The sequence below is a fragment of the Aquarana catesbeiana genome, linkage group LG01 (genome assembly GCF_042186555.1).
Source record: "Aquarana catesbeiana isolate 2022-GZ linkage group LG01, ASM4218655v1, whole genome shotgun sequence".
In the NCBI taxonomy this organism is placed as follows: domain Eukaryota; kingdom Metazoa; phylum Chordata; class Amphibia; order Anura; family Ranidae; genus Aquarana; species Aquarana catesbeiana.
The window spans coordinates 653149266-653170585 of NC_133324.1; the positions used below are offsets into that span (position 1 = coordinate 653149266).

At 40.4% G+C, this 21320-nt stretch overlaps 1 protein-coding gene across 2 annotated transcripts in view; it reads left to right on the forward strand.

Moving 5' to 3' along the window:
- Positions 1–21320, forward strand: part of MTTP (microsomal triglyceride transfer protein) — a 107670-nt gene that overhangs the window by 43776 nt on the left and 42574 nt on the right. For both annotated transcript variants that reach the window (XM_073601433.1, XM_073601424.1), the window contains exons 6-10: positions 2356–2463; positions 4101–4217; positions 17862–18001; positions 19864–20014; positions 20121–20278. In XM_073601433.1, coding sequence (XP_073457534.1) covers positions 2356–2463; positions 4101–4217; positions 17862–18001; positions 19864–20014; positions 20121–20278 — 674 coding nt within the window. The remainder of the gene's footprint in view (positions 1–2355; positions 2464–4100; positions 4218–17861; positions 18002–19863; positions 20015–20120; positions 20279–21320) is intronic.

Below are 21320 nucleotides of genomic sequence, written 5' to 3' on the forward strand. Positions count from 1 at the left end.
GGATGGGTGGGGGTTTGTTTGCTGCCCCCCCCCCCCCACAACAATGGAGTATCAGCCACCACTGGTTTGGATACACTTTAATAAAATACTTTTGGCACCTAGCTTCAGTGCAAGTCTTACTATTCATTACTCTGAGTGTACCCAAAAAGTTTTGCCTGCTGAGTTACAGGCATGCGTATAATATCTTAGGCCCCTTGCAACCAGCTGTTTCATTCAGATCTGCCTGCCAATTTATTTAGGCAGATCTGAACAAAAGCTGAGTGTTAAAGATGATAAACACTGGCCAAATATCGTCTGGTATTGGCCGGTTCAACAGGAACATTCGGCCAGTGTGTACAGCAGCTTGTCCGATAGAAGCCGGTCTAATGACCTGCTTCTGTTGAACAAACATGCTGGAAAACCAGCAGCCTGCCAGCATCCATTCAATGGCTGTGAGTGCTTATCAGTGTGTCACAGTGGGGGCGGTCATTTTGTCAGAACACAATAGCACAGCAGGGAACATTGCTGTACCATACCTCCCAACTTTTTGAGATGGGAATGAGGGACACCTATCAGCAAAAGTATGCAGGCATAGGACACACCCCTTGCCAAACCTACTTAAAGGAGAGTTATACAAAAAATAAAAGATTGGTTCAACCCACAAGTGCTTTTTTTACCACTACTATTTCTTTATATTGGCTTTTGGAATTTACAAATGCAGCAATTTAGAAATCAGAAGAAAGGTTTAGCGCTGGAAAACACTTTTTGATGGATAAAAAGTGAATTTTATATACATCTATAGATCAGACTAAAATGAGGGACAACTGAGGAGGAAAGAGGGACAGAGGGACATTGCTCCAAATCAGGGATAGTCCCTCCAAATTAGGGACAGTTGGGAGCCAATTTCGGGTAAAGGTCTGTTTAGTGTGTACACAGCGGGTTGCAGGCAAGAAATTTGCATGGTTCCCCCATCAACACAGACAGTGCTGACAGGGGAATCCCTCCTGCTGAGCCAAATGTCCCGGTGGGGGGCAGGCTGGAGAAGACAGTGATTATAATTGTAAGAGAATCCAGCAGGCTGGTGGTACCCAAGTTGATCAAATTATCATTTAACGGTTTGAATCTCGGTCGAGCCGTTCGAACCGTGTATGGCCGGCCTTACTCTCCCATTGACAAAAATCACCATAACATATAGAGAGGAGGAGCTCTGTAATGGAGACAACAGGCAAAAAAAAAACTGACAGGGATTCCAGCTCTTCACCATGTCATTCAAAACTATATAAAAATAAAAGTTTTAGCTTTAGATACAAATTGGTCCAATGAATAGAACAGCGTTGCATTTTCAATACTACAGCATCTCCTCTCATTTGTTCTGCTTTTGTTTTACTGTTGGCACATTTGTCATTTTAGTCATTGTAGCAAGGTACATTTTTAGATAGCATTATATGAGCTCTACAGTCAAGCTGGAAGCACGGATACAAAGTCCTTAAGTGTGATACAACCCATTACAATAGATAAAGTCATAGTTCAAAGACTGCACAGTTGGAGACACGTCATTTACTGGAGATTGTTCAATTATGTGGCAGAGTAAAATGGTCCACATTTTTTATAAACAGCTATAAAGCATATCCTTTAAAATACATTCCTACAAGAAAATATTTACTTATACTGTTTACAAAGAAGGTCGACGTCCCATATAGACATTGTATTTGTCATAGTATTTAAGATTGCTATGGAGCTAAATAAATTGTCTGGTTTGGTCAACCATTTTAGGGTAAAGGTGAACATTCAAAAAAATCTATAATGAGATTGCTAAAACTGGCCATACACAAGTAGATCTTTTTATTTTTAATATCTGACCAGATTTTGTTGGATTAACGTGTGAACACACAACGGGCTTCATTTATAAAAGTGTCCCAGACACCCTACCTAGACCCATAATCACAATGTCTTTACTCCAGTATGGGAGCATAAGCTGGAGAATCTGATTGTTGACATGGAGAAGACAGTTTGTCTGAACCAATATAAAATTAATATTGTCAACCATTTGTCAGCCTTTTTCATTCCCTCTGATTTTTGCTGGTGAGGTTGCCATTGGTTGCATATTTAGCAATTAATATTAGGCAGAGCAAGAATTGTGTGGCCAGCATCTAACCAAATTGTCCTTTCTGCCGAATTGGAAGATCATCATTCTTATATTTATTTCTGATATGTTTTTCAGTAGTATCCATCTTTAAATATTACTGTTATTTTATATGATTCTGGTCCATATACACAACAAACTATTAACCTTAACTCAACTTATAAATGAAAAAGCCAATCTGGTTTTCCAATTAACATTTGTTATTTTATTAAATATGTGTTTTCTTTCCATAGGTTAAAACCCTATATATGTACCAGAATGAACCCACCATCCTTGCGAACATTAAGAGAGGCTTGGCAAGTCTTTTCCAAATTCAGTTCAGTTCCGGTACAGTGACAGAGGTAATAGTTTTGTTATATGTGGGCAGTTAGCACAAGTGGCAGCTTGTGACCCAGTAGGATGTTAGTAGGGCCATGAAAAGTCCTTTGCGGTGAGATTCCATTGTAGGTCATCTCCTGTGCCTGCTGAGGTTTGTGGGTGTCTGTAAAGCAGTACATGGAATGAGAAGAATCATATTCTGCTTGTGGGTAGAAAAACTATGAAGTGTGTAGGTTTGCACAGGAAATATGGCATCTGTTTCATAATAAATACTTTTAATTTTCTGCGTCTCATCAACATACAGTAGTTACCATGCACTGACATGCAGTAGATTATGTTCTCTGAATTTAAAAATAATTAGTTTTTCTGAATTCTAAACCTATACAATGTAAGTTATGACTCAAGGTATGTGAAGTTAATTCTACAAAAGTAATTATTGATATTCTTCTGTATTGAAGTAGGTATGTTCTGTCTTGCATTTTTTACAAAACAGCATAAACTATATCTAAATCCAAATACAAAATATATAACATATTGCAGCTTACAAGTCCTTATATGTGGTATCTGCATTAGTTTTCTCTTTTTTTTTTAGGCAAATACAGAAAAATACCCATTGATCCTTATAGAACTCCATTGTCTTTGTAACTTAATGTGCTCTGAACTGAGGTCTCAAACAATGTTATCTGCCTCCCCAGATGTCTTCTGTAAACTCTTCCCCCTATGTAATAGCGATAAAGAGGTGAAGGTGTCTGTAGTCCAAATTGAGGCCGGCCATAGACGGAGCGAATTTCTTTCCTGCAATCACAGACAGTGTTAACAGAGGGATCCCTCCTGCGGAGCAATTGTATTCTCCTGGCGGGGGGAAGCCATCCCCATTGGGAGAACACAGTGGTTATTGCTAGTGGCTATGCCAGACACTAGCGATAATAACATGTATTATCCGACAGTCTGGTTGTACACAAGTTAATTAATCTATCAACTTGGGTACGTTCAGCCAGCCCATACATGGTTCAAACCATCTATGGCCAGCTTAAGAGAACAGCTTAGGGTGACAACACTGTTCCTCTATCAATATATTACAGTTAGTGAGTATGTCACCCCAGGACAGAAAGTGTGTTACTGACAGGCTCACCCTTTGAAAATAAAGTAAAAAAAAAAACTTGAAAATTAAAACAAAACAAATTCAGCCATCACATATGGACATGCATTGCAATATTTTACTTTTTTTATTTTTGGGTTTCATTGAAGTGAGATGTAAACGGAGCCCTTACATATAGTTGTAAACATTGGGGGTTATTTATGAAAGGCACTTGAAATTGCACTGAAAGTGCACTTGAAAGTGTAGTCGCTGTAAATCTGAGAGATAGATCTGAAATGAGGGGAAGCTCTGCTGATTTTATCATCCAATCATGTGCAAGCTAAAATGCTGTTTTTTATTTCCTTGCATGTCCCCCTCAGATCTACAGCGACTGCACTTCCAAGTGCACTTTCAGTGCAATTTCAAGTGCACTTTGCACGTGTAGTTTGCACTTGCAGTGCAAAGTGGATTTGCCTTTTGTAAATAACCCCCAATATACATTGCAGCAGATGGTTTTACAAAAGTATAATGGTTTTCAGTTAGATGACATACAGGATTTATAAGTGTCTTTGTATTTTCCAGGCTGATGTTTCTGGCAATTGTAAGGTTACTTACCAGACAAAACAAAACCAGGTGACAAAAATCAAACAACTGGACAGCTGCAAGATTTCAAAAACTGGATTCACTAATTCTAACAAGGTATTTAAGATGGCTTTAAATCTGATCAACAAATTAAAAAAAATATATACTGTATATATACTGTATATGTGATATTGATTTCAAGGTATGAAAGAAATGCTGAAAATGTATATTTTTTTCTCAGTGAACATGGCAGTATTTCAAAAATAGGCTGTACCTGGATTCACACTGTTGCGGTTACACACATTCATTTGCTCAACAGGCTCCCTAATGCACCAAAAGGCACCAAAATGGTGCATACAATATGTTTTGTTTAAAGCAGTGCACTACAATGCACTGTACATTGTGGTGCACTACAATGCATGTGCATTTGCAGAGTGCATTGGGATGCCATTAATAATGAATAGCATTGCAGTGCTCAAAATAACATTTTCTCAAGTTTTAAGCACATCCTTTTCATTCATCTTTCTCTTTTAAATAAGAAAAAAAAACACAATCAGCAATGGGCATTTGTATGAATCTGAATTTCTACTGTTAAAACAAACCTTTTCCCAGACTGTGGAAACACTAATCATTGTCCCATTGATAATGTTGGATCATAAGTACATTGAAGATTTGTTTTTAATAACATCTTGCAAAAACTGAATGGCAAGCATAAGTATTCATATTTTATTAATTATACAGTATATTCACAATCAATTCACTAGATATACTGTAGGTGTTTAAGTGTAAGGGCTTGATCTTTACCGCCATCATTTTAGTCTGTTTCTTCACCTCTTTAGCAGTCATTTACTAACCCCTTTTGTGATCATATTTGAGGGACAGTGGCTTAGTTTTTGGGCATAGCGGGCAAAGTTTTGCCACACACACAGAGTGCCATAGAACTAATTTGCTTCCTAACATTTGATAGGGTGCAGGTGAACACATTTATGAAGTTCTGTTCATAAAGTGTATCTCCACTTTGCTAAGATAAACAATCCTCCCATAGCTCTAACGAGCAGGGCCCACTGATTCTTCCTGTATTGAATTGTATTGTACAGTAACTGCACTGCCTGCCTTCATGTTGTAAAGCGCTGCACAAACTATAGGCGCTATATAAATCATGTATAATAATAATAATATTAGTCGATTACATACATTTAACAAGTTCTACCTGCAACTAAAAGCTATTTCAGGTTAGTTCTGTATACCAACTCATTTGGTCCAAATCATTTGATGGGCGAGATGAGATTGTCGGGCGGAGGGAGGAATCTGTTGATGGCGCCGGGCTAGGATGCGTCGCTGACTTCCGGGTCTCCAGCCCTGCGAACCCTCCTTGATGCTGATGTTACAGGAACGGACCTGTGACCCGTGAGCAGCCGGATCCCCCAGCAGTGCAGCGCTGATCCCCCCTTCCCAGACGCCGGTCCGACGGGTAAGGTAAGGTGAGGGGAATTGAGTCTGCAGAGGACGGAGGAGAAGTGCAGTGTGTGCCTTGGAGACACAGAGGGGACTACGGCGGTGCTGTGAGTGGAGAGGAACAGCTGGTGCGGCTCAGCCTTCTCCCGCTTCCCTCTGGAGTCCTCGGGAATAAAGGAGAAAGTTTGTCTGGGCTGTCGGGACGGAGGAAGGTGTAGGGGGGCGGGTGTTGGACCAGGGCAGTGTGAGCGCTGCAGGATCCTTTGCTCTCTCCCTCACCGGCAGCCATTCCCAGACTACACCATCAAGCCTAGGTTGCACGGCGAAGGGGAGCCGAGGTGGTGCAGGCAATCTTGGAGAAGAGGAAGAGGGGAGAGAAGAGTGAAAGTAGAAAATAAAGGGGAAGAATAAAAAGAGAGCGAATACATTCAGAAAATCAACAGGGAGATCACTCAAGCAGTGTTAAGGAAGAGTAAGAACTACACATTGGAAAAAAGGGGAAATATCCACCCCACCCCCTAAAGATAAGTAACTTACTGCTATATTACTGCTATACATATGAGAAAAGCCGCACTTATGTTAGACGTTATGTTTGAGAGTCTATAAGAGTTAGTCACTGTGAATAGAAGTTTCTAGCGCCCTCTCTTTGCTGAATACAGCTCCTGTATCACTTGTTCTTACCATTAGATTATAAGCCATTTCTATTTAACTGACAAAATGGGACTAACATCTGACTGTACAAATATTTTTTGGTAAGGAAAGTAAAAAGTAACAACTACTGATATTTAATATCTGAACACTGTTGCGAAAGGTGAGAAGGTACACAAAGTCTGTCAAAAACGACACAAAGAAGTAAAATATCAATTGTTACCTGTAAAATTGGACTGTAGAAAATTGGACGTTCATTTGCTATTGCCTGTTTTCCTGTTTTTTATTTTCTACTATATTTTACAACAAGATAATGACAACAAGATAATAAACGGACTTCTTTAAGAAGTAAAACCGGCAAGAAAACAGCTTGGGGTTAAGGTTTCAGTGGCGAGGTCCCCCCCCCCTTTTTTTTTTTCCCTCCCGTTTCTCTTATGAGGGGCAAAAGCAGGAGAGGCGGGGGGGTGGTGGCAAAATCTCCACGCACTAGTATGAGTCCCACATCCGGCCCAATACACAGATATGTAACCCAGGGAGGAGAAGAGGAAGGGGCAGCTCTGGTAGTGGAAAAACAACAAAGCTCTAAAGGAAGATTAATGGAGAATAAGGAAAAGAAAGATAAGTAGACTCAGATAAAAACAAGCATGGAAAGCAGTATAACCCCGGATAGTAGAACAGAGCAAGAAACTGAACCCGAGAACCCCCTTAAAGCAACAGAGGAACAAAAAACGGCCCAACTCCCAACAATGACAGACATGGAGAGGATGTTTGCAGCGTTGGACACCTCATTAAAATCAGAATTGACAAAACTCCATAAAGACATGGGACATCTGCTTGCTAGAGTGGAGGAAGTGGGAAAAAAAATCAGATATACATTCAAGAAGAATTAAAGAGTTAAAAGGGGAAATAAAAATTTTAAAGAAATAACAACAGGAACAGGCATATAGACTCGAGGACAAGGAAAATAAGGAAAAAAGGAAGAACCTAAGAATCCGTGGTCTTCCAGAAGCGTCCCAAACAGAAAATTTAACAGAGGTAATCGGGCAAGTTCTTAATCTAATAAATACCAACGAAACAGCAAACGAGTTTAAAATCGAGGAAGCCTACAGAACAAGAAGGCCAATGGGTCTCTCTAATGAGACACCAAGGGACATTGTGATTCGCTTCTGTACTTTAGAAGGAAAGAACCAAGTCTGGAAAAACTTAAAAGGGAAAACACCAATAAAAATCGAGGGAAAGGAAATTCTGATTTTCCAGGACCTATCTCAAGATACGCTAAGAAGAAGGAGGATGTTGAAACCACTATTAAAAATATTGCAAGAAAATGGGCTCCAGTATAATTGGGATTTCCCTGCGTACCTATTGGTCAAGAAAAACGGAAGAACTACAAAATTGAGATTCCCGGAAGAAATACAAGATTTCTGTAAGACCCTGGGAATTCCCCCACCCAAAAATTTGGAAGATCCAGCTAAAAAGTCAGATAGGCAGTCAGGGGATGAAGCACAGTGGCAGTTATGTTATAGGAAATAGTTCCGGTCATAATGGAGGGGGGGAGAGGGGCTGGGGGGAATCTAGCATAAGGTTAAAAAACAGGAGAATAACAGGAAGAGAGGCATCGGGGGGAGGGGGACCCGGAGGAGGGGGCGCTCTCTGCCGACGCCACCATTCCCTTGGGGAGAAGGGTGGTTCAACGGACCAAGCAGATCTCCACCTCAAGTGAGGGAGTAGGGAGAGAGAACCTTTAAAATCACAGGGTGCCTACTCATGACCTTTCGGTCAAATACACAGGGGACTGGGGGCTTGGTGAGGGGGGGAGGAACGGAGATGGGGGGGTTGGAGGGGTGGAGGGGAGGGAGGGAGTTAGGTGGGAGAGAGGGTAAGGGAAGGTTTAGGACTGCCTCACCAAAAAGAGAAGGAGAAGAAGGAAGAAGAGAAGAAAGAGGAGAAAAAAGAAGGGAAAACTTTATACTGTCTAAACGACTGTTATGGGAATCTAGAACTCTAAATGGAAGAAATAAATAAAATAAAAGTTGTAACATACAATGTCCAAGGGCTGAACTCACCTCAAAAAAGGCGTTCAATCCTGCGGGAAATAGAAAGACTCAAAGCTGATGTAGTTTTCCTGCAGGAAACGCATATAACGCAGGACTCGAATGTTAAAATATACTCAAAAAAAATTCCGCTTTGGTATTATGGAGACTCACCTATAAGAAGAGCAAAAGGTGTCACAATCGGGTTCGGGAAAAACAGTGGCTTTAGTTTGGAAAAGATAAAGGCAGATCCAGAAGGACGATTCCTCTTTCTCATTGGGCCAATACAAGACATAAAGTATACATTTGCAAATTTTTACTGCCCTAATAAAAATCCTAAAAAATTTCTAATGGAGAAAATTACCGACCTATTTAAATTTAAACAGGGAAAACTAATAGTAGCAGGCGATCTTAACTTCGTCATGGATCACAACCTGGATTCTACATCTACTACTCCAGACAGAGAAAGAAAACAACTAAGGAGGATTAGAAAGAAACTATATGAATTGCAACTGGTAGAGGTATGGCAAGTCCAGCATCCAGGAATAAAGGACTATACATATTTTTCAACAATACATAAAACCTACACCAGACTGGACTATATTATACTAGAACACAGATTACTAGAAGATGTATTAGGGACAGAAATTGAAATGTCAGTCCTTTTAGACCACTCTCCAGTCTCTATGCTGATAAACCTTCGGGGAGAATCCACAGGAAGAGGAACATGGCGAATTAATGAAGAACTACTGGAAGACGAAGTTACTGAAAAAATTATAAAAGACGAGATAGAAAAATATTTTCGGGAAAATGATACCCCCGAACTCTCAAGAGCAACCTTATGGGAAGCACACAAAGTGGTTATCAGTTGAAAACTAATATCCATAGGAACTGGAAAAAAGAAGGAAAAGGGAAGGATCATGCTGAAACTTCAAGAGGAAATACATATTTTGGAACAAAGACATAAAAAGGAAGGCAAAAATGAAATATATCGGTCCCTGATCTTAAAAAGAGAACAATTAAAAGAATTGATAGAGGAAGAAGACAGAAAGGAAATTAATAGGGTCTCAAGTCAGACATTTATGATGGGCAATAAAGTAGGGAAACACCTTGCAAATGTTCTAAGAAAGAAGAAGACCTTAAATTATATCGAGAAGGTAAAAAATGAAAAAGGAGAAGTAGTAAACAAAACTACAGATACAGCACAAGCCTTTGAACAATACTACAGTACTTTATATTCTATAAAAAAGCAAGAAACAAGACAACAAGCAGAAAGAAAGAGGATGATGATTCAGGATTACTTGGAAAAGGCCAACTTGCCAAAAATTAAACCTGAGCTACTGTTGGACCTAGAAAGGGAAATAACACAAGAAGAGATCAAGGTGGCATTAAAAGAAACATCAACTGGCAAAAGTCCCGGGCCAGATGGATTTACAATCAGATACTATAAAAAATTTCAAGACCAATTGATCCCAAAGCTATGTGAATATTTAAACAAAATAGGAGAAGAAGAAGATATCAGAAAAGAATCACTCCTAGCACACATCACCATAATACCCAAAGAAGGGAAGAACAAAGTCAACTGCTCAAGTTATAGGCCTATCGCCCTATTTAATACAGACACGAAACTCTATGCCAAAATCTTAGCTACAAGAATTAAAAATTTGATGCCACTATGGGTAAATCCGGACCAGACCGGATTTGTCCCGGTAGAGAAGGAAGGGACAACAGCATAAAAACACTCCTGATGCTGAAAAGAAAGAACATCAACATTTCCCCAGATCTACTTCTGTCAATCGATGCAGAAAAAGCATTTGACAGGGTAGACTGGGGATTTATGATGGCCACTTCAACACCTCGGATTTGGGCCTAAAATAATGAAGTGGATAAACAACTTGTATAAAGGACCTACAGCAAGAGTAAGGGTCAATGGGAAGATGTCGCCGGCGTTTGAAATGTACAACGGAACTCGGCAAGGATGCCCACTCTCGCCTCTTCTATACGTACTGTCATTGGAACCTTTTTTGGCGACCTTAAGCAACGAACGCGGGATAGAGGGGTTTCGAGTAGGGGGAAAAGAACATAAAGTTGCGGCCTACGCCGACGACATCCTCATGTATGTGACCAAGCCTAGAGAGACCCTGTTAAATATCCTGATAGAAGTAGAAAAATATGGCGAACTCTCAAATTTCAAAATAAACCCTATAAAAACAGAAATATTGAACCTTGGAGTGAGAAAAAAAGACATCTTGGCCCTCCAAAAAGAATTCCCATTCACGTGGGTACAGGGTGAGCTACCCTACCTTGGGATCAAACTGAGGTCATCTCTTGAAAAAATTTATTCTGCAAACTACATTCCATTACTAAACGAGATCAAGGCAGAAGTCCGGAAGACAAATATACAATCAATAACCTGGATAGGAAGAGTTAATACGCTCAAAATGGTAATTCTACCCAAAATCCTGTATAAATTTCAAATGTTGCCAATAGGGGTCCCACAGAGTTTTTTTAAAACTATACAAAAAATATTGACAAAATTTATATGGCGAAATAAAAAAACAAGATTAAAGTTTGCACTGATTTCTAGGAAAAGACAGCACGGGGGGTTAGCAGCACCGGATATTTTTAGGTATTACAAAGCAGTAAATCTATCACGTATGTTTGAGTGGACAAAGGAAAATAGAGAAAAAAAATGGATAGAGATAGAGAACACTTTAAGCAAAACAACGTTGCACAAGAATATTTGGATATCAAGCAAGTACAGAACATTAGATTTAAATACGCACAAATTGACAAAAAACACTTTCAGAATTTGGGATACATTACACCAGAGACAAAAGTGGGTATATAATTCACCACTAATAGCCCTCACTGGTACAAAATTTTTTTCACCGGGTGAAGATATATTTCGAAAATTTAAAATAAAGAATCCACAAATTAAAGATATCATCAGGAAAGGGAAAATTTACTCTGCACAAGAATTAGAGCATAAACTCGGCGGAAAACGAAGTGAATGGAAATATATCCAATTAAAGCACTTAGTCACTACATCACCGTATAAGAGATGGAGAAGAATTAAATTATTTGGAAAAACTCTGTGCGACACTAATGCCAGTTAAGGGAGGCATTTCAAAAGTTTACGAGTTCCTATCGGAATTGGAGGGCCACAAAAGACCCTCCTTCATAGAAAAATGGGAAAAAGAACTAGAAATAAATTTGGAAGAGCAACAAATGGAGAAAATGATTGCAGGAGGATATAATCAAGCTTGGGACGTCAAGACCATCGAGATGAATTATAAGTTCCTAGTTAGGTCGTACATGACTTCGGAGAGGCTCCATAGAATTAACCAGGAAAGATCACCACTATGTTGGAGAAATTGTGGAAAAAAAGCCACAATGATACACATATGGTGGGACTGTCCAAAAATCAAAGTATTTTGGCAAGAAGTAATTACATGTGTAAAGGAGATAACGGGAGAGAAGCTAGAAAACAATAGACTGGTTTGATCGTTTCACAATACCAATTCCCCTAAAAACCAATACATGAAAAAGGTAACGTCAAAACTATTAAATGCTGCGAAAGCCCAGACATAAGAGAATGGTTCAACCAAGTGGAGTACTATCACAAAATGGAATTATTTTGGTATAAAGAGCAAGGACAGTTAGATAAATATGCCTGTGTCTGGAATAGCTGGGTAAAATACAAAACATCGGACAGCTATAAGCAGAAGTTGGTGGAAGTTATAAGACCATAAGAAGAAAAAACACCGGGGAAAGAAAGAAAGAAAGGAAAATGTAGTGGTGAGGCAGGTAGGGTAGGGGGGAGGGTAGGGGGAAATTAGAGAAGGAGGGTAGTTGGGGGGAGACGGCGCAGACTGAGATTATTTTTAAAACAGTTTTGCACAAATAAAATTGAGGGACCTTCCCTCTGTTTTTTGTTTTTCTTTTGTAATGATTTGCTCTCTTTGTAGAGTTAAATGTCACCACAATGATGTGAACTTGAGAAGGGACAGGTTTTGAACGTCAAGTTGAAATGAGTCTCTCAAAGTGGACACTGATGTGGAAAGAAAAAAAAAATCATTTGATGGAGGGGGGTTTATGGTGTGGGGTTGTTTTTCAGGGGTTGGACTTGGCCCCTTAGTTCCAGTGAAGGGAACTCTTAAGGCGTCAGTATACACATTTTGGACAATTTCATGCTCCAAACTTTGTGGGAACAGTTTGGGGATAGCCCCTTCCTGTTCCAACATGACTGCGCACCACTGCATAAAACAAGGTCCATAAAGACATTGATGAGCGAGTTTGGGGTGGAGGAACTTGACTGGCCTGCACAAAGTTCTAACCTCAACCTAATAGAACACCTTTGGGATTAATTAGAGTGGAGACTGCGAGCCAGGCCTTCTCGTCCACATCAGTGCCTGACCTCACAAATGCGCTTCTGGAAGAATGGTCAAACATTCCCATAGACACACTCCTAAACCATGTGGACAGCCTTCCCAGAAAAGTTGAAGCTGTTATAGCTGCAAAGAGTGGGCCAACTCAATATTGAACCCTACGGACTAAGACTGGGATGCCATTAAAGTTCATGTGTATGTAAAAGGCAGGGGTTCCAATACTTTTGGTAATATAGTGTGTACAGGCATACCCCACTTTTAAGTACACAATGGGGTATATTTACTAAAGCTGTAGAGTGAAAAATCAGGCTCACTTCTGCATAGAAACAAATGAGCTTCCAGGTTTTATTACCAAAGCTTAATTGAACAAGCCTTGTTTAGAAGCTCATTGGTTTCTAGGCAGAAGTGTGCCTGATTTTGCACTTTACAGCTTTAGTAAATAAACCCCATTGTGTTCTTAAAAGTGGGGTATGCCTGTATATCAGTGTTTCTCAACTCCAGTCCTCAAGGCGCACCAACAGGTCATGTTTTCAGGATTTCCCTCAGATGAAACGGCTGTGGTAATTATTAAGGCAGTGAAACTGATTAAATCACTTGTGCAAAATAATTGAGAGCCTGAAAACATGACCTGTTGGGGCGCCTTGAGGACTGGAGTTGAGAAACACTGGTGTGTGTGTACTGTATATATACAGTGGGGACGGAAGGAATGGTAGAGGATCCTCAAATCCAGGTGTGAAAAACTTGTTGCATCTTTCCCAAAAAGACTCATGGCTGTATTAGATCAAAAGGGTGCTTCTACTACATACTGAGCAAAGGGTCTGAATACTTAGGACCATGTGATATTTCAGTTTTTCTTTTTTAATAAATCTGCAAAAATACCAACAATTCTGTGTTTTTCTGTCAATATGGGGTGCTTTGTGTACATTAATGAGGAAAAAATGAACTTAAATGATTTTAGCAAATGGCTGCAATATAACAAAGAGTGAAAAATTAAGGGGGTCTGAATACTTTCCGTCCCCACTGTGTATATATATATATATATATATATATATATGTGTAAAAAAATGGGTATACAGGAAATCCTCCCACTTCTATATTCCCAACACTGCGCTCATGAAAATTTTACATAAACAGAGCAGCCACTGAGTATGAGTGAATATATAAACAAAAATTTGATTCACCATAAACCTGACACCCCAAAAATAGTGAAACAAATAGCGGCATTAAACTCAAAATTATTACATCAAGTGAATGATTGCAACATGATAAATGTAAGTGGTATAAACCGGTGAAGAGTAGGTGATATAAACCTAAAACACAGTGCACCAAATAATGAAAAAGTGTCCTGATGATAGTGAATAGAATAAAAAACTGATCAAATATGTGAATAACTTATTTTACCCGCGGTATATATATATATATATATATATATATATATATATATATATATATATATACCACGGGTAAAATAAGTATTGAACGTGTCACCATTTTTCTAGGCAAATATATTTCTATTTTCAAAGTATTTATTGGGTTTTAGTAAAAAGAAGAAAATATACAATACAATACAGAATCGATCTTATCGTCAGACCACAAGGCCCAGTAACAGGAAAGACAAAGCAGTAACATAAGGAACAGTAGAGTAACAGTTATTTATCTTAAGGTGTTTGATATTTGACAATAATTGTTTGTAGTAGGCTAGCTGATAACTCAGGACTGGGTGTTCCGACCCTGTGGCTCTGCAGGGATTAGACCTTCATGTCAGGTGAGTCCTCTAAACGAGTTCCACTGCCCAGTACTGAAGTCTCAGGCCGCAGTAATGCCTGGGGATCACGAGAGGGGGTCAGCCAACCAACCCGGGAGTTGCCCGGCACCCCACCCCTTTGGGAACTCTATGTGGAAGTGCCCGGTCCTCCCCTGGTCCGTGCCCTCCCCCCTTTCCAGTCCAGCGGCGGGCTGTAAATATATTTCTAAAGGTGCTGTTGACATGAAATTTTCACCACATGTCGGTAACAGCCCATGCGATCCATACATACAAAGAAACCAAAACAAATAAGTTTAGAAATTAAGTTATGTGTAATAAAATGGAATGACACAGGAAAAAGAGGAAAAAGTATTGAACACGCCAACTGAAATTTATTTAATACTTGGTACAAAATCCTTTGTTGGTAATGACAGCTTCAAGACTCTTCCTATATGGAGAAACTAGTTGCATGCATTGCTCAGGTGTGATTTTGGCCCATTCTTCCACACAAACAGTCTTCAAATCTTGAAGGTTCCGTAGGCCTCTTCTATGAACTCTGATCTTTAGTTCTTTCCATAGATTTTCTATTGGATTGAAGTTAGCAGCTTTATTTTCTTTCTTTGAAACCAATTGAGAGTTTCCTTGCCTTTTTGTTTGGGATCATTGTCTTGCTGAAATGTCCACCTCGTTTCATCTTCATCATCCCAGTAGATGGCAGCAGATTTTTACAAAGCTTGTCTTGGTACATTTTTCCATTTCCTCCTTCCTTCAATGGCATGAAGTTTGCCAGTACCGTATGCTCAAAAACAGCCCCACACCATGATGTTCCCACCTCCAAACTTCATTGTTTGTATGGGGTGTTTTTGGGGTAATGTGCAGTGCCATTTGACCTCCAAACATGGTGTGTATTATGGCATCCAAGAGTTCAATTTTGGTCTCCTCTGATCAGAATATATTCTCCCAGTATTTCACAGGCTTGTCTAAATATTGTGCAGCAAACTTTAAATGAGCTTCAACATGCTTTTTCTTCAGCAGCAGAATCTTGCGTGGTGAGCATGCATACAGGCCACGACGGTTGAATGCATTACTTGTACAATTGTACCTACTAATTCCAGTTCTTTCTGAAGCTCTCCACAAGTGGTCCTTGGCTCTTGGACAACTCTTCTGATTATTCTTTTAACTCCTCTGTCAGAAATATTGTGAAGAGTACCTGGGCATGGCTGGTTTATGGGGAAATTATGTTCTTTCTACTTTTGGATTATGGTCCCAACAGTGCTCACTGGAACATTCAGAAGTTTAGAAATCCCTCTGTAACTAATGCCATCAGTATGTTTTGCAACAATAAGTTTGCGAAAGCCTTGAGAGAGTTCTTTGCTTTTTCCCATCATGAGATGTTTCTTGTGTGACACCTCGGTAATGAGACACACTTTTTTATACGCCATCAGTTGAGACTGAACCAGCTGATATTAATTTGCACTGACAAGGGGCAGGATTACTTTCTAATTACTGTTAGTTTTAAGCTGGTGTTTTGGCTTGCTATGCCCTTTCGCACCTCCCTTTCTTCATGTGTTCAATACTTTTTCCCTGTGTCATTCCAATTTATTACACAAAACTTAATTTATGAACGTATTTGTTTTGGTTTCTTTGTATGTATGGATTGCATGGGTTGTTAAAGACATGTGGTGAAAATTTCATATTAGTAGCACCTTTAGAAATATATTTACCTAGAAATTTTGTGACGCATTCAATACTTTTCAATACTTATATACAGTATCTCACAAAAGTGAGTACACCCCTCACATTTTTGTTAATATATTATTCTATCTTTTCATGTGACAACACTGAAGAAATTATACTTTGCTACAATGCAAAATAGTAAATGTACAGCCTGTATAACAGTGTAAATTTGCGGTCCCCTCAAAATAACTCAATACACAGCCAATAATGTCTAAACCGCTGGCAACAAAAGTGGGTACACCCCTAGGTGAAAATGTCCAAATTGGGCCCAATTAGCCATTTTCCCTCCCCGGTGTCATGTGACTCGTTAGTGTTACAAAGTCTCAAGTGTGAATAGGGAGCAGGTGTGTTAAATTTGGTGTTATTGCTCTCACTCTCTCATACTGGTCACTGGAAGTTTAACATGGCACCTCATGGCAAAGAACTCTCTGAGGATCTGAAAAAAAGAACTGTTGATCTACATAAAGATGGCCTAGGCTATAAGAAGATTGCCAAGACCCTGAAAATGAGCTGCAGCATGGTGGCCAAGACCATACAGTGTTTTACCAGGACAGGTTCCACTCAGAACAGGCCTCACCATGGTCGACTAAAGAAGTAGAGCGCACATGCTCAGCATCATATCCAGAGGTTGTCTTTGAGAGATAGACGTATGAATGTTGCCAGCATTGCTGCAGAGATTGAAGGGGTGGGGGGTGGGGGGGTCAGCCTGTCAGTGCTCAGACCACTGCATCAAATTGGTCTGCATGGCTGTCATCCCAGAAGGAAGCCTCATCTAAAGATGATGCACAAGAAAGCCCGCAAACAGTTTGCTGAAGATTATCAGACTAAAGACATAGATTACTGGAACCATGTCCTGTGGTCTGATGAGACCAAGATAAACTTATTTGGTTTAGATGGTGTCAGGCATGTGTGGCGGCAACCAGGTGCGGAGTACAAAGACAAGTGTGTCTTGCCTACAGTCAAGCATGGCGGTGGGAGTGTCATGGTCTGGGGATGCATGAGTGCTGCCGGCACTGGGGAGCTACAGTTCATTGAGGGAACCATGAATGCCAACATGTACTGTGACATACTGAAGCAAAGCATGATCCCCTCCCTTCAGAGACTGGGCCGCAGGGCAGTATTCCAACATAACGACCCCAAACATACCTCCAAGATGACCACTGTTTTGCTAAAGAAGCTGAGGGTAAAGGCAATGGATTGGCCAAGCATGTCTCCAGACCTAAACCCTATTGAGCATCTGTGTGGCATCCCCAAATGGAAGGAGGAGGAGCGCAAGGTCTCTAACATCCACCAGCTCTGTGATGTTGTCATGGAGGAGTGGAAGAGGACTCCAATGGCAACCTGTGATGCTCTGGTGAACTCCATGCCCAAGAGGGTTAAGGCAGTGCTGTAAAAAAATGGTGGTCAAACAAAATATTCACACTTTTGTCCCAATGTGGACATTTTCACTTAGGGGTGTACTCACTTTTGTTGCCAGCGGTTTAAACATTAATGGTTGTGTGTTGAGTTATTTTGAGGGGACTGCAAAATTACACTGTTATGCAAACTGTACACTCACATTGTAGCAAAGTGTCATTTCGTCAGTGTTGTCACATGAAAAGATAGAATAAAATATTTACCAAAATGTGTACTCACTTTTGTGAGATACTGTATTTATATATGTGAGTGTGTGAACACCTATTTTATTTGGAGGTACCCTTTAGTAATGGCGGTAATAGTTTGTATAACATAGGTTATCACCTTGTATTTCTAACAGGTTCTGGGTGTTTCTAACAAAGACACATCTAGTACAATTTATCTCATTGAAGATGACAATGTTAAATCTGTTCTATCTGAAGAAAATCACGTGCTGACACTCAATGTACATGAAACAGTTGCAGCCAAAATACTATGCAGGTCAGTCTTCCTCTTTTTTTCTTTTTATTCTTCTTTGGTGAAAGGCAGCAAAGTGTAAAACAAAAAAGTGTAAAACAAGAAAGACCACACAGAAAAAAACGACACATACTTATTGTAGAGAATAAATAGATAATTTCTACTGTTTTGCAACTGAGTAGAGTGCAGTGAAATGCACGTTTTGTAATGGCAGCAGCAATGGCCTTATTCAATTAAGAAGTTTTATTCCTAGGTGCAGTAACCCATAACAATAATAAAAATCAAGCAGAATTCCTTCTAATGAAATCAGACCAAAAGACAATGGATTCTGATTGGCTGTAATGGATTACTGCATTTAAAGCAGATCCTGTACAAAAAAATGCAAGGTGAGCTTATTAGATCTGAATCCCCTCCATGTGTAAAAAAACATTGCTGCAATATAGGTAGCTTAAAACTGTACCTGTAAGGAAATAGGTTAAGTTAAAATTTAGCTTACTGCCGCCTTCCTCTCATGACACCAAGGCAAGGGTGATGTCACACTCCTTCCATGGAGATCCTATGGAATCCAGAGTAGCCCAAATCTCCAGAATAGATGCTCTTGCCATAGGGTCTTCTTAGGATACTCATCATTCCCCAGGAAATCAGCCAGAAGGATAATGAGGTCACACCCACTAGGGTTGCACCAATGCCACTTTTTTTAAGACCAAGACTTTTTTTCAAGTACTCAGCGATAGCGATACTTTTTTTTATGTCATGTGGCAGTAGCACTGATGGGCACCGATAGGTGGCACCGATGAGGTGTGGATTGTGTCAGTAGTTAGTTTTTTGTTTTTGTTTACAATTTTCTTTTTTTATTGGGGGGGGGGGGGGGGGGTAGACAGTGTCAGTGTTTATTTAATTTTTTATTCTTTTTCTAATTTTACTTTTAAGTATTTATTTATTACAATTTTTCCTGTTTTTTTTTATCAACCCTGTTGGGGGGGGGGGGCTTTGGTGAGATATCAGGCGTCTAAATAGACCCCTGACATCTCCCGTTTAAGACAAGGGGACACAGATTCCCCAGTCCATTTCTCTGCAGGAGACAGAGGCTCCTGTTCATTCATAAACCAAAACATTGTAAACACGGTTTACGATGCTCAGTTATGAATGGACAGAGTCAGTGATCACTCTGTGCATTCGGAAAAGGAAGGAGCTGTTATATGACATATTTACCAGCTCCTTCCTCTGCTCTCCTTCCTGACAAATCTGGGGCAGGGGGAACCAGAGGAGGACATGGAGGGGGAGCGGAGGAGGACACAGATGGGGAGCAGAGGTGGAGCGGAAAAGGACACAGCGGGGGAGCGGCGGGGGAGCGGAGGGGGAGCGGAGAGGGACATGAAGTGGGAGCAGAGAAAGAACGGAGAAGGACACGGGGGGGAGCAGAGGAGGACATGGTGGTGGATCTTAGGTGCACGGAGGAGAAAATGGAGGAGGACACAGGGGACAGTCAGGGATGATCGGTGTGGCAGGAGGGAGCCGTTACAAGCACGGATCTCACTGTTTAGATTTCAATAAAGCAGCTGAAAGCTGCAGGGGGGAAAGGAGGAGAAGCGGCTGTCAGCTGCTTTATCTGAAATCTATACATGCTTGTAACGCCCCCCACCGCCGCACCGATCATCCCCTGACTGCCCAGGTATCGGAGTAGGGAGCGGAGCATTTGCACGAGTACAAGTACTCGTGCAAATGCTTGGTATCGGCACAGATACCGATACTAGTATCGGTATCAGTGCAACCCTACACCCTGCAACACCCTATCTTCATGTAAACCTCTCTGTCAGTATATATTTGTATATGCATCCTGCAATCAGTTGCTAACTATTTTTTATTTTATTTTTCCAAATATGCAGACAAAAGCTAGAACTGAAGGCTGTTGAAGCTGGACCAAAGGAAGTAGCAGGAAAACAGATAGCCAATGTAGTCAAAGGGCTAGATCCCAAATACATGGCTATTCCCCTAGTGGCTGATCCAATAAAATCAGAATGTAAAAATTGTCCTGTGGTGAGTAAACTCTTTTACTTAAAACTTTTGTCCTAAAATATTATTTTTATAAAAAAAAACAATAAGTAGTCCATTTTGTAATTTATTTTACTCTGTTTCCTATCAGCTTTTAAAGCAATGGCAGACCATTCGTAAAAACTTGGAACCTGAAAATCTTTCAAAAGCCACTGCGGCTCACAGCTTTCTGTCACTAATTCAAGGTATTCGTAGAGCTAAGAAGTCAGATATTCTAACACTTCTCAGATCAGAGAAAGAAGATGTGCTGTGAGTATTAGTTTACATGTATTGTTCTAATGTTATGTTACTGTTAAAACTGTAACATGAAGGACTGCTCCTCCAGTGCCCTAATGCAGCGTACACACGAGCGGACTGTCCGGCAGAAAAGGTCAGACGGAACGATTCCGTCGGACATTCCGATCGTGTGTGGGCTTCATCTGACCTTTTCTGTCGAAAATTCCGACGGACCTAGAAATAGAACATGTTTCAAATCTTTCCGACGGACTCGGTTCCTATTGAAAAATCAGTTCGTCTGTATGCTAGTCTGACGGACCAAAAACGACGCAAGGGCAGCTATTGGCTACTGGCTATGAACTTCCTTATTCCAGTCCAGACCATTCGTAAAAACTTGGAACCTGAAAATCTTTCAAAAGCCACTGCGGCTCACAGCATTCTGTCACTAATTCATGGTATTCGTAGAGCTAAGAAGTCAGATATTCTAACACTTCTCAGATCAGAGAAAGAAGATGTGCTGTGAGTATTAGTTTACATGTATTGTTCTAATGTTATGTTACTGTTAAAACTGTAACATGAAGGACTGCTCCTCCAGTGCCCTAATGCAGCGTACACACGAGCGGACTGCCCGGCAGAAAAGGTCGGACGGAACAATTCCGTCGGACATTCCGATCGTGTGTGGGCTTCATCGGACCTTCATCGGACCTTTTCTGGCAAAAATTCTGACGGACCTAGAAATAGAACATGTTTCAAATCTTTCCGACGGACTCGATTCCTATCGAAAAATCAGTTCGTCTGTATGCTAGTCCGACGGACTAAAAACGACGCAAGGGCAGCTATTGGCTACTGGCTATGAGCTTCCTTATTCTAGTCCGGTCGTACATCATCACGTTCTAAACGATTGGACTTTGGTGTGATTGTGTGTAGGCAAGTCCATTTCGTTGGAACTCCGTCGGAACTCCATCGCAACTCCATTGAAAAGTCCTTCGGAGTTCAGTCCGACAAGAAGTCCGCTCGTGTGTACGCGGCATTAGAGTCAGATCTTCATTATGTAGTTGTTCTGCATGAGCAGTCA